We start from the raw sequence: 13,958 nt of genomic DNA, 5'->3' as shown, positions 1-13,958 counted from the left end.
CAGTTTGTTTTTCAGAACATTCAGTGCCAGACTGCTGAATGCGAAAGAGAAACAACAGGAGAGCAAAATCTCTCCTTTAATCATTTCTGAAGAGCTTATCACAGTAGCACTGAGACATTCACAGCCCGTTGGTTTCTTGCTGAATGCAAGTGGAAAAGAGATCACATTTTCCTTTAAAACCTAAATGAGCAAAATGGGAAGTTTCAACAAACCTAGAAAATTAAGAGCTGCTTCTACAGTCATCACTGACTTCAGCAGGAATTGAATATGCTCAGTGAACTCTGGGAGAAATCCCTGACAACAAATACTAGTTGAAAAACTGTCAAAATATTAAAAGACATTACGTTGTCAAAAGAAGAGAAAATTAAGATTGGAAAATCATGATTACAAACACTGAGGGGCTGTAGGAAGTGAAGTTCAAACAACAGCCCAGTGCTAAATTCTGAACAGCTGAACCACAGAAAATTCCATCAACAGTAAAATAAAGGAATCTTTAAAAGCTTTATTAAATAACACAGATTTAAATAATATAGTCCAATGCTAGACTCTGAACAGCCATACCACAAGAAAATTCAAAACAAAGGAGTCTTAAAAAGCTTTAATACAGATTCAAATTATTATCTACATCCCAACTGACCTTTTTAAGTAGTACTAGCACTTAAGGCACAATTTCTCCAAAACTAGCTAGTAAGTTAAACAAGACTCAGTACAATTACATGTAACAATCCTCTTGTTTTTAACACTGTGAGAAACCAAAACTCTATGCCATGCACTGGGTTTGCATTCCATTCATCTATTTGCCTGCATAGTTCTGCACACAAAAGTATTTTGCATTAAGTATTTTGTTATTTCACTTTCCTTATGGTCCTTAGGAAAGTTTAGACAGCCAGAACAGTATTCACAGTTAAAACTGGCATGTTTGTTATATGTAAACAAAACCCTTATCTGATAGCTGCAAAACCCTGCTTACAAACACAAGTGACTGGGACGTGATTATATCCTCAAAATAAAGGATTCCTACCAGAAGAAAGGTGCACTTAAAAGGCACATGCTTTCACACTCCCAGTTCAGAAAAGTGCTTACAGTACCAAGGAATACTGCAGTTGTACCCAAAGGAACTCACACTAAGTTCTGGGTTTCTTTTTTTTTCCTTTTCCAGTCATTGTTGTAAAAAAACTTCTAAATTATTCACAGTTGTTCCAGCATTCCTCGTGGTAAACCAGCACACTGTGCTGGTGAATCTCAGTGTAAGGCTTAACATAAGAACACTTATCAGTGCAATACATTCCTGAGTTTTTGGAACGCAAAATAAAAACCAGTTCTTCACAATATACAATCCTTCAAATTTTTGGCTCATATTTCATTTGTTTTTCTGATTTCCCTTTTCTTAAAAAAAGTTCATTAGAAAGAAATCTAATTTTTATAAAAAGTAAATAAAAAATTGTTATCACTCTGACTTAGATATAACTTCTAGTTGCTTGAAGAGTGCAAGAAAGCCAGACTAGCATAAACACTGCTTTTTGTGCAGGCAGCAAAAGACAACAGATAAAACAAGCTTTTGAAAATTGAAGCACTGACATAAAAAAATAAACTCAAAGAGCCCTAAATAGTAAAAAAAATAAATTAATTAAGGACCTAGTTATATTCCAGAGCAAACCTGAATTACATCCCGACTGCTAAAGCTGCTGAGCTTGCTAAGGCACTGAGTTGTACATTTATTTTTCTCTGCCATCAGGAGGAGCTGTGCTGCCTCTAGCGAGAGGCATAGCCCGTGCTCCAGAGCGAGGCCGAGGGGCTGGTCTGCCTGCTGGAGGCCTGGGAGCTGAAGGAATGTGCAGGTGACACGATGGAGCCTGAAACATGGGAAGGAGAAAACAACAATCAGGCTTGGGAATGGTGGGAGAAGAAAAAAACAACTGCTCTTGATCATCTGCTGAATACTGGCAATGAACCTGATGATCCACCTCAAGTGAAATCATCCCTGTAGCTCAGTGCCTCTTGAAAAGGTATCCTGCAAGTATCCACGGTTTGCGGGTCTTCCTGTTCAGGACTTACGTCTGAGGGGGGCACAATACATTTCCCCTCAGCAAGTGATGTTCACTTGAATTTGCCTTATTTTATCTGAAGCATCAGGCACTTGTGTTTACACCCAGGCCTGCAGCTCACTGTAACTTCAACAATGCAATGGCCAGACTAATCAATTAATTCACTTCCAACTGGGTGACAGCTGCTTACTGTTAGGGGTGTGCTGAAGACTTGTCTTTGGGTGGAACACTGGCTGATTGTGCTGTTCATTCGGCGAGAAAAATGCATGGTAGGCTGCAAGACAGTTGAAAAACAAACCAAAATAATTTCACTTGGCAATCATTCCTTTTTATCTTACAGCTAACACACTGTAAGAAGCTATGGAAAAAATTATTGTGCAATCTTTCCTTCTCTTACCTATGATCATAACAGCTGTCCCTGCTAGGAGTGCAAAGAGTGTGAAGATCATCACCTGGTAAGATTCAACAAACTGCTGGAAGAGAGTGGCTTCATCTGCAGAATTGATTAAGAGGAGGCAATATTGAATTAAAAGGAGCATCTTCTCCAAAGTGCTTTAAGAGTTAACCTCATAAACATCAGAGAAGCTAAAGGCTCCTGCTGGCATATGGAGCGCAGAGCTAAACTTACATCTCATGGGTGCAGTGGTTCTGTCAGTCAGGTAGATCACTGTCACTGGGATGGTGATGGACTGGTCTGTCATGGGACTGGAGACAGTCAGAGTGGTGGACAGGGAGCCCTGGCTGGGAACTCTGGGATCAGCCAGGCTCACAGTGTACACCACGTAACTGGGCAGCCCATAGGACTTCTCCTTCTCCAGCACCTTCACTGCCGGGGACTCGCATTTCACCTGCACAAGGAACATCCAACCTGGAACAGACTGCTGGGACAGCACAGCACAGCTCCTCTTCCAGGCCAGCTGCCAGCAGTGGGGGATTCCACAGAAACACTGAGCAATTCCCCCCTCCAGAGGAGTCAGGTGTACCCTTACAGTGACACCGGCAGCATTTCGCCCTGCCTACTGCCAAGGGTGCCCCCTCTCACCTGCCCCTTCCACAGGTCTGGGCTAACCCCACACAGCCAAAACCCACAGACCCTCAGTGGGCTGTGTCTGCTACGGGCAGTCAGTCACATACTTGGGCACGACTCCCCCACCACAGGGCTCAAGCAGGTTTTTGCTTCCTGACCCACGGTTCCCACGTGCCAGGCTGTATGCCCAGGTGAGCCTGACACACCTGTACTACCCCAAAGCCAGGACCAGGCTGGATGGGCCCCTGAGCAACCCAGTGAGTGAGTGGCATCCCATGGCAATGCATTGGAACAGGATGAGCTTTAGGGTCCCTGCCAACCCAAACTATTCTGGGATCCTGTGAGAAGTGAAAACTGAGCAAGAATCATCATTCCAAGATGAGCATTTCCAAATCATCTCAGGAACAAATCTTGTAAAGACGGTAAAGATGGCAGGGAGTGCCGTGCATTAGGAAGCTGCATGTGACAGCTCAGAATGCTTTCAGCTGCCCTGAGATGCTCCCTGGGAACACACTCACCTCCAGGCTATCCAGGACTTCACTGGCACCAAAGATCTTCAGCACGGAGCTCACGTCCTGGTTGCTGAGCAGCATCTCAGCCTGGTCAGCGTAGAACCAGCGGTTGAAGGGCACCTCCGTGCCCAGCTGCTGCCCGGCCCCCGCGCTGCCCCGCACCGCCGCCGTCACCCGCAGCGTGGCCTTGCTCCTGCTCAGGTGCTTCAGCTGCTTGTCAGTGAGGCTGTGCATCCTGATGGAGCACGTGTAGTGTCCTGCAGGAACAAGGCACTTGGGCTGTTAGCTGCTCACCTTTGAGGGTTTTTCTCCATGCACAGCGAGATTGCTGGGACATCTTCAGAGAACAGCTAGAAAAGGCGGCAAAGCTCAACCAGCAGTGATGAGGAGTGCACAGATGGACTGGGACAGTGTGTCTGTGGAGTCAAACATCACAATCCCAGCACTACAGTTACAGAATTATTCCTTGTCCCAAACTGAACATCATGAAAAAAAGTATTATGCTGGTAACTTCCAGTCACATTTTATTCTAATATGCCGTTCCACTTTGAACATAACACTTACACTAACACTGAAAAGCTTTACTGAAAACAAGATTGAAAATCCTATTTCATATTCTTTTCAACTAGTGTTAAAATTTTAGCCACTACCATCACCATCATCAAGTCTGTGAAGATGTAGTTTATTTATAAAAGATCCTTTCAAAGTTATATATTCACCATGTTTCTAGTCTCACATAGGACCAATTAATCTGTTATTAGCAGTAAAGGTAGTAAAAACTTCCCAGAGAATAGAAGATAAAAAGCATCAGTAAGAAGGAGAACTTGCCAGGTGCATGTTTTGCCCTTATTTTCTTCCCCTAGCTAAGTAAAACAGGCATATGCGGGGCAGAATAGGGGTTTACACAATGGCTGCAGGGATGAATCTAAAAGATAAGTAATGTTCTTTAAGTAAAATCCACAGTGGTTTGGTGCTGTTCTAAATCATGTTAGACTTTCAAAACTTTCTACACTTTGTAGACTTGACAAATTTATTTCCACCTCCACAGTGTCTGGCAATTTCCCCCCATTTTAAGACCCAGTTCATGACGTTTTGGCAGGGGTACATTCCACTTCTGGAATACTTGTCACCTGAGTCCTCCTTTGCTTCTTTCACTTCCTACAAAACATGAAGTGGGTCACCACTGACTTCTGGCTTTCTCTGAAAACCAACACAGGATTTTGTCACAGGCAGAAAAACCACTGAAACAGGAAGTGTTCATGGGAGCAACTCACTGAGGCCTGAGCTCCTACACAGCAAAGCCCAGAGGCTTCAGAAGGAAAAAGAGGAGGTTTATATTGGATGTTAAGAAGAAATCCTTTCCTGTGAGGGTGGGCAGGCCCTGGCACAGGGTGCCCAGAGCAGCTGTGGATCCCTGGAAGTGTCCCAGGCCAGGATGGGAATTTAGAGCAACCTGGGACAGCGGAAAGTGTCCCTGCCATGGCAGGGGTGGCACTGGATGGGCTTTGAGGTCCCTCCAACCCAACCCATGATGCTGGGATTCTGGGGAATCTGCTGGACCAAAGGGCTTGTGTTTGTCTGCAGCACAGCATCTTGTCACACCTTACCTGAAACTGCATCAAATCCAGGCTCTGCCACAAAAATATCCTGTGCTGGGAAGTCAAAGGCATCACTGTTGAAATCAAGATGGCAACTGATAATGGACTGGGGCTGTAACTCAGCAATGGCTTCAGTCTGAGCAGGTGAACACTCCCCTAGGAGGAAGGAAACAATTCATCTCTAATTCATTACAAAATAAAATTGTAACTAATTAAGTTGAATTAATTAAAAGCAAAATCATGATTTGTAGTATTGGCTTATTCTACCACCTTCTGAAATAGTTTCACAAGGTAAGAGGATATTAAAATCATTGGAAATCACAGACAGCTGTCCTTGCTCAGGGTCTAATCCCAAAGAGACAGCAATGAAAATTTTGTATGTTATGGGGTTTTCTTTACAGGAATAATTTATTTACAGGAAAGAATAAGCTGCAGAGAATTTTCTGCTCAGATGTCTCTTGAATAACTTACACGATGATCCTGGGAGCCTCAAGTTAGATTTTAGTATCTGGTGAGATGATATTTGGTAGGCTAATAATTTACATAAGGCAAAATAAAAAACTATTGGTAGAAGTGCTAATTGTTAAGCTAGAAGCTAAAGGTATCTATAATCACACAAAATACAGCACACTGAATAGAGGACACAATACCATGGTTAATCTTTGTACTGATTCTGACTGGTGACAAGTTCTGTAAAGATTTAAGGATTGTAACTAAGTAAGAAAATGTAACAACTCCAAGAAGGCAACTGCAATTAAACACACAAGCAATTAGCTGATTGCCCATTAACTGTTGTTTATATGATCAAAAATGGTACCTCCATTGAAATCTACTGATTTTGTTAGTTGTGAAATTTACTAGTGCTCCAGAACACCTTCCAAATTCCATCCCCTGGCTCCTAGAGCTCCTGGGACTCTAGAAAGGCATTTGAGGTTCCTGGGGATCTTGTTACTCTTAAACAACAAAAAAAAACCCCATAACACAAACCAAAGCATCATGAATCCATAAACACACAATAAACCATCAGCATAAATAGTTTTTAATCATACCTTTCAAATTTTTGTTTGTTTCCCCAATTGAAACTATGACTTTTGAGGCTGCCACTCCCTGCAAGCTTGTCTGCATGCCACTGACATGCATTGCTGTGGTCCTCTGAGGTGCATTAATCAAGATCTGAAAAAAGGATGAAGCACATTGTTACCAAAAAGTGCTTCAACAAATAAAAATTAAGGCAAACCCAGACTGGATTGGCTGTGATGGACTCCACGAGGTGATGTTTTTCTTTGAAATCCCACATTTCTCTAATATTAGAAACTGCCTTTCCAAGCAATTTAAGCTAGCAAAAACATTTTGTCTTCCTACCCAACCCCCAGAAGTTAATATGCATAAAGTTCTATGTCTAAATTTAATTTAAAAAGAATGTCTAGTGCTTATGCTGGTTGATGCAGTGAATTGTGTCAACAGTAGGACTGCATAGCAGATAAACAAAATAATTTAATGAAATACTTCTGATCAGTGATGCATGGCACAACACCTGAGCAAGTTCTTGCTGGCATCTCATCCTGCATTGAGGTTTCATTCATAACAGCAGCCACACTCAAAAATTGGTTAGCACCTGGAAACAACTTAGCCAACAAAGGAATCAAAATGTTCAATATAAGAACAGCAAAGGTGAAATATGCTGCATTTTCCTCCTTAGCACAGATGTTTTAAAAAAACATTATGTTTTTGGCCACATACCAAATACTTCCCAACCATCTGCATTTCTAAAAGAACATTTCTAAATATTTGTAACAAAAAAAAATTCCACAGAACACAGTTTGGTGAGGTCCACCCCAAACAAACCAATCTCAGCAGGACCAGAACAGTGCCTCACCTCTCTGTAGGTTTTCAGTAACCCAGGGATCTCATAGTAAACAGTGACTACCCCAGAGTCCCTTGCCAGGGCCACACCAGTCTTGGAGTCCATGAGAAGAGCACTTGAGGAGGAGCTCCACACACCTGGCAAGCCTGGAAAACACCACGGGAGCACGGCTCACACCCTGCTGCATTTCCTGGGCACTGGTGTCTGAGAGTGCCACTGCCAGGCAGGGCACACCCCTCCTGTGCCCAGGAACCACTCTGGTGTCTGAGAGTGCCACTGCCCAGCAGTCACTCTGGCACGAGCCCAGTAATACCAACAGTCAAACACAGTGAGTGACGGCAGGCCTGACTCTGCAGGAGTCCCACAGAACCAAGCCTTCCCAGCTAATGGAATAGAAATGCCTGAAGTGTGATGCTCAGGAATTCAAAACAAGAGACATATTGCATGGTGCAATTAAAATTAGAGGAGTTGATCAAACCTATTTTTATCATGAACAAGAACAGTGACATTTGATTCTGAGCAAACACAGTAAATTATGCATTTAGTTTTGCTGAGACTGGTGTCCCATGGAACAGCCGCTAACCCACACAGCCGGAGGCCACTCACCTTCCTGGACTGTCAGCAAGGTCCTCAGGCACAGGACATCCCCCACCACCACGTCTGGGAGCTCTGGGAAGATGGCATGCTGCACAGGCAGTGGGATGTAGTCTGCAGTGCCACTGTGCTCCGCATCCCACACCCTGAGCAGGGTCAGCCCCACGTTCACAGTCCTGACCACAAAGGTGTTGTTGGCGGCTCCCTTGGCGATCTGCACGAAGTCGTCTCTGCACACAAACACAAGTGCTGCTGCATGAGGGAAGGCTTGGCAATGGCATTGTCTGTCCAACAGGAGAGGTATCAAACCCTTCAGCTGGCTGACTGCTTGTTTTCAGGAACAGTCATCTGATGAAGTCCAGCAAAGTAAGGAAATTATAAAAATTATTTAGATGCTACTGAGACAAATTACAGTTCTCAGTTCACCACTATGCTGAGGAAATACCGAGATTGTAATTATGCATGAAAACTGCTTCTTAATTGTGAGAATTGTAGAGCTTTAGAATGACATAATCTGTCTCTTTTCCCTTTTCTCAAGGGAGTTAGGAAGCCAAGAAATCTGAACACCAATATGCAACTTCCCAGACATAATGCCATTGGATTGCCAGTTCTGGTATTCACCCAAATTCAGCAAGGTGCTCTGCAGAAAACAAACCGTGTTTCAGTAACAGCATTAGTGGTATGTTACTGACGAGCACAGGAGGCTGCTTCACAACATTTATTCTGTGAGGCAGAGACCAAAGGCCTTTTGAGGCTTGTCCCCTCTGTGGGAAGGTTGCACAAGCCTATCTGAGGAGACAGCCCCTGATCCAGAACATTCCCCACCTTACATAAGTCCTCAGTGAGTCAGTGGAACACAGCACTGGGAGAAGCAGATGCTGATGGATCAGTTGCTTCTCTGGGCCACTGCTGCATGCAGGGGGATGATTCAGAGTCACCCAGAGCAGAGCACAGCTCCTGCAGGCCCTGCTGGGACCATGCTTATCTGGGCATCTTTCCATGGCTAGGGAATATCTATTGCTAAATGCAACTCTCCTTCCTGCCACTGCCTCTGAAGGCCACAGAGACAAACCCTTCCTTTGCTAATCCCAGCCCAAGCTGCACGTTCACTTGGTATCTCTGGAACCATCTTTGTTCTGTGAGTCTGGCCTATTTTTGCTCTCTGTAATTGCCACCCGTGACAGACACCTACCTGTTGGTGGCAAAGTTGAGCACAGCATTGTGTGAATGGAAAGTATCCCCAGAGTTATCGTGGAAATGGACTGTAAATGTCAGCGTCACACCCAGGGGCAGGGCTTGCAGTGCCTCCTTGTTCTGGGTCAGCAGAACAGGCCTCATGGAGATCCTGAGGTAGGAGATGGGGCAGACCTGGAAAAACATCAGCAGTGAGAAGGAAAGTTAAATTGCTTTTTATGATGCCCCTATAAAAATAATCTGAAAGAGTTCTTTTTAAGTAAATATCCAGAGCTGCCTTTATAAGTGATTTGCATTTAGCCATATGCCAGGACTAACACATGAAGCTGTTGTTATCAGTATGTCCATTCCACAGGCTGACAGGAGCCTCTGACACTGTCCAGTCCAGCCCCCACCTCAAGCTGGGTTACCCAGGGCCAGCTGACCAGGACCACGCGCAGGCAGCCGCTGGGCATCTCCTCGGATGGAGACTCCACAGCCTCCTGCACTCTGTGCTCAACAGCCACCCCAGTAAAAAGTGCTGTCCCATGTTCACACTGTGGTTCCTGTGTGCTCCCCTCACCCTGTCATGGCTGAGAAAAGCCTGGCTCTGTCTGCTTTGTACCCTCACAGCTGACATTTCTTAGTCCTTTTTTTCTAGTACCACTGGGAACTGAAACAAGCAATAACCATGCAGAAACATACATCACACCAGACTTCAGAGAACACATTACTATCCTATCAACTCAAAACTGTTAGGACTCCCTGGATATGCAAGAGAAGAAGTGGCCCCATGACCTGTCTCCTAGTAATTCCTGAAATAAAAGGTGCAATTCATTGCCCAGGTATTAGAAGGGTAACTCACAATGCAAGGGGATGGAATAGTCACTGTTGCCCAGCTACCCTGCAGCAGGTGAAAGCCAAGCTGTTCCAGGCAGAGCTGGCAGCTGACAAACCCTGGGGCTCAGCAGGCTGAGCTCAGTTCCCTCAGTGCCTCCCCTCAGCCAAGACAGAAGTTGGAACTGCTCCGAACTTCTCAGGAGAGCTGCTCCATTAACCGTATGTGCACACCCCCACATTTCTGCAGTAACACTCCAGTCAAGAAAGGTTTTCTGAAGACAAAGACTTGACAACCTAATCTTTTGGCTTTTAAACAGCATATTACTATTTTTGATTAACTTACCTAGGTTAAAGAGCAAAATTACCCAACAAAAATAACTATATCTGCTCTTTTTGTTAAAGCTGTTGGAAAATAAATATGGACAGAGGAGGCAAAACCCCTCAAATATATTGAGAAAACAATTCTAAAAGAAGGCCTCAAGCTTATCTTGTAGAAAATTCCCTTTATTTTCCTGACCTAAGAGGCTCAGCTAAAACGTAAAACTCTGCCATCTGAAAATGTACATGTCAGAACTTAAAAAGGAAAGGACAAATTTGGCCTCAAGCAAAATACATCTTTGGTGAATCCTTTAAAAAAAAAAAAAAAAAAAAAAAAAAAAAAGTGGCTGTAACATCAGTATATCCCACTGTCTGCTCCACAGGCTGGTTTCATCAGTTAAAATCTCTGTGCATACAGATAGCTGCCCAACAAGCTGTGGTTACAAGCCAACAAAAACCCCATTTCCCTAACAGATTATCAAGCTTGCTTTACTTTAAAATCTTAGGAACTGTCCCACAAGGGACAACTGCTAAATTTAATATTGATGAAAACAGCCTTTTACTGTTAAAGCATCTCAGGTTTTGATATATTTTTTTTTAATTCAATAAAAAATAAAATAAAATACTGAGTGCAGCAGGTCCAGGCAAGTGCTGAGCTTGGCCCCACGCTAAGCTCACTGTCACTCCTTCTTCCCCCACCCTGCCGGGCTTATGCAAGAGCCCTTCCTTGAGCTGAGTTCAAGGTCTAAGTGTCAAGTGATGCTGGTGCAAGCAGTTTGGTTCTTAATTGTGTACACTTGTAAACAGAAAACACCAGACCTTATGAAAGAAGGACAAAGTGAAGGAGAGAGCCTTAGAATGACACAATAGATTCAAGCTCATCTCCAGCTCTGTCACAAGTTTTCTGACATGACCTTCAGCAAAACCTCTCAAGCTCTCTCAGCTCTTCAGCCATAAAATGAACTGTGTTACCTCACGAGGTTAAAAATATCATTTCCATCGAGGCACAGCTGTAGTGAGTACAGGAAAACAAATGAGCTGTACAAGGTGCTGAACTGAGATGGGTTCTACTACAGAGAGCTTTGTATCACCATCCTGTGTACAGGACAAACTCACAGGGGGATCTGACTTCAGTCCCACTGGGCGCTGACTAAATGCCATTTGAGCCACCCCAAACTCATCAGACATCTTTCACTTGCTAAAGGGAAGAAACAAGGTCATCAGTAACAGAGCTGGAGAATTCACTGCCACGACCTCACAGCAGAGGTGGCTTTAGTGACACTGGGCCCCCATTTGCTATTTCATTCCCCACCCCGGAGGACAGATCCACACCATGTCCTACTGGCAAAACTGAACATCATGAGAAATACCAAAATTCAAATTAAAAAAATCCACCAAGCCCCTTCACAGTGATTACAGGAGTTAAACTTAGAAATAACTTAAAACACTCAACTGTACATTTTTCTCCTTTAGCTGGGACAGAGGGAAGATGCTGACAGTAAAAAGAGATAGGAGGAAGGGGAGCAGTGGGTATCTCAAGGCTCATGCTGCCAGATGCAGAAAGTTCTTGGCTCAAGGATTTTTTGAACAGAGATGATGGGCTTACATTCCCTGGTGTCCCACGGTTCAAAGCTCAGAACTGTTAACTCCTACACTGCTCATTTTTCAGAAGTGAAAATCAAGAAGTGCAGCCAACAATCCCTGCAGCAGTGAAGATGTACTTGAGGAAACTGCAAAGGAAGGGAGCTGACAGTACCTTAACAGCAGCTATGATGGTCTGGTTGATGCCAAACAGCTCTTGTGAAATCACTTCAATGGTTGAGGATCCGATGACAGACCCAGAGACGAGGAATCCTCTCTCATCGATTTTCACTACCGGGACTTTGTCTGGCCCATCCAGGACACGGTAACTTAGGGAGGCCACTCGGTCCCTGAAGCAAAACAGAAAGAAAGGAACCCCTTAAATGTGTAAAAACTTATTTAGGGTCTCTTCCAATACAAACCATTCTGTGATTCCATGAAACTAAGGGTTCTCTCACCCTTAAATGTAAATGCCTCTAAAGCTTTGCCCTCAGTGTGTGTCCTACTGTCTCTATGTGACCACTATTATGCTGGGAAAACTACATTTCAAGCCTGGTGTGAGTCTAAAATGTCAGTCTTTGAAAACAGATTATGTAAAAAGAATTTCTCATTTGGAAATGACATTTTAATCTGAAAATCCAGCCATAACCTCTGTGTGCAAAATACACAGAATTATATTCCACAAAGCCTCAATCACCCATCAAAACCTCTACAGGAAGCAGGCAGCAGGATACTGCTTTAACTGGCTCAGCTTCTTTTAAAAAACAGATCTGAAAGTTCCCAATATTGAATGAATTTTCCAGCTACAATCTAATACAAGATTTGACAAAACCCAAGAGAACAGTAAGATACCATGAACCAGCAGGTAAGTTGTGTATTAAATGGATGAACAGACCTACTGAGAGACTGAAACAGCTCCCTTAAACACAACTGCCCTATGGCTGCGACAAACAGGTGACACAAACCACAATATGGAAACTGAGCACTGACCTGTTGGTCAGAAGTTTAATAAAGGAATTTGGCGACATGAGGATCTGCTCTGCTTCTGCCTCTGGAGTGACTAGATGAAGTTTTTCAAACACCTGGAAAGTAAGAAGCATTTTGGCCCACTGTTGTGTGCAGACAGTAATTTATTTATTTAATCTTCAAAACAAACAAACAAACACAAACAGAGCTGTAACTCTCTTTCTTATCTTGTATAATACATATGGTAAAATAAGACAACTGAACACGAATATGTGCGAATAGGAGAGCCAGTATCTTCTACAAGTTATTCTAAGAGTATTTATTTCCAGGGTTATGGCTAAACTGGCTTGCAGTAAGTTCAAGAATTTTCTTCAGCATGAAAACATAAGATTTCTCAAAGGAAAAGGTGTTGGGAACCCCACATTCACCTGAGTTACTTTTAGATTCCCCCTGCTGCCATGAGCCCGTGAACTGAATGAGCCCCAATGAGGAACATTATACAAACAAGAGTAAAGGCTACTCCTGCATTTCAAATTCCTGATTTCAAATACAGACTTCAGTCCAGTTCTGAAGGAGATACTTCAACACGACCTGTGTAGAAAATCATCCTACCTGAATCTGGATTTCATCGGACAGTTCTCTTGCCATGTTGTGGAACTGGTTGGCTGCAGCATCAAGGACCTTCACTACAACTTTCAGGCCTGTTCTTCCCTTTACTCTGCCATAAACATCCACTGCAAAGTTGTAGTTTGCAGGAAGCTGAAAAGCAGCCTTGGACAGGAGAAAGGGATTAAAGTTTGACTCATGGAAAGCCCAGACACTGGCACCGAGGTGCTGACAACTGATCCTGGATTTTGAGGCAGTGGAGGCAGCAATATTCCCTGCGTTGCCCTGATGTGGCCATTTCCTTTTCCCAAGCTGCACACACATGCACTACACAAACACACGCACTTTACCTCACTGTGCCTTGTCCTGACATCCAGAGTGTCCCTCTTGGTGACAGACCAGTGGAACGTTAACCCCGGCACAGCATTGCCAAAGGAGAAAGGAGTCTGAGTGCTGGTGATGCCCATGACATAAACTGGCATCTGGAAAGAGAGAAACCAGCCTGCTTAGGTAATGCCAGCATGCAAACCAAACACCTGCCCATAGCAAAGAGAATTAAAATTCACTGATCAAGAGATGGGGTCTCTCATGAAGAAAATGGCTCCTCTCAGAGCAGCAGTGCTGCCACCAGACGATGTGACAGCAGTGAGCACAAGCTGCAGTTCCAATACGTGAAGGTGACAAAAGCCAATCCCAAACCAGCTCACCTGAGTACCAGCTTTCATTCGTGTGATGGGTGCCCGAATTCTCACAGCTGTCAGCTGTACCACCTCAACTTCCACCTTGTCCTGGGAAGGAGGAAGGGAAGACACTGTAAGCACTTGTCAAACAGAA

General features: G+C 43.9%; 1 protein-coding gene across 1 annotated transcript in view; it reads right to left on the bottom strand.

The window, feature by feature from the left end:
- Window positions 1-534: 534 nt before the first annotated feature.
- NUP210 (nucleoporin 210) overlaps window positions 535-13,958 on the bottom strand; it is a 48,882-nt gene continuing 35,458 nt past the window's right edge. The window contains exons 26-40 of the mRNA XM_041459143.1: window positions 13,832-13,912; window positions 13,475-13,606; window positions 13,131-13,289; window positions 12,543-12,634; window positions 11,728-11,902; window positions 8,833-9,008; window positions 7,653-7,870; window positions 7,059-7,192; window positions 6,232-6,355; window positions 5,192-5,338; window positions 3,591-3,841; window positions 2,674-2,893; window positions 2,443-2,538; window positions 2,236-2,319; window positions 535-1,853 (exon numbers count right to left, since the gene is read on the bottom strand). Coding sequence (XP_041315077.1) covers window positions 1,753-1,853; window positions 2,236-2,319; window positions 2,443-2,538; window positions 2,674-2,893; window positions 3,591-3,841; window positions 5,192-5,338; window positions 6,232-6,355; window positions 7,059-7,192; window positions 7,653-7,870; window positions 8,833-9,008; window positions 11,728-11,902; window positions 12,543-12,634; window positions 13,131-13,289; window positions 13,475-13,606; window positions 13,832-13,912 — 2,190 coding nt within the window. The 3' untranslated portion in view covers window positions 535-1,752. The remainder of the gene's footprint in view (window positions 1,854-2,235; window positions 2,320-2,442; window positions 2,539-2,673; window positions 2,894-3,590; window positions 3,842-5,191; window positions 5,339-6,231; window positions 6,356-7,058; window positions 7,193-7,652; window positions 7,871-8,832; window positions 9,009-11,727; window positions 11,903-12,542; window positions 12,635-13,130; window positions 13,290-13,474; window positions 13,607-13,831; window positions 13,913-13,958) is intronic.

The sequence above is a fragment of the Pyrgilauda ruficollis genome, unplaced genomic scaffold (genome assembly GCF_017590135.1).
Source record: "Pyrgilauda ruficollis isolate IOZ18807 unplaced genomic scaffold, ASM1759013v1 scaffold131, whole genome shotgun sequence".
Lineage (NCBI taxonomy): Eukaryota > Metazoa > Chordata > Aves > Passeriformes > Passeridae > Pyrgilauda > Pyrgilauda ruficollis.
The sequence above is the reverse complement of the archived record's forward strand: the minus strand, read 5'-3'. Positions and strand labels throughout refer to the sequence as shown.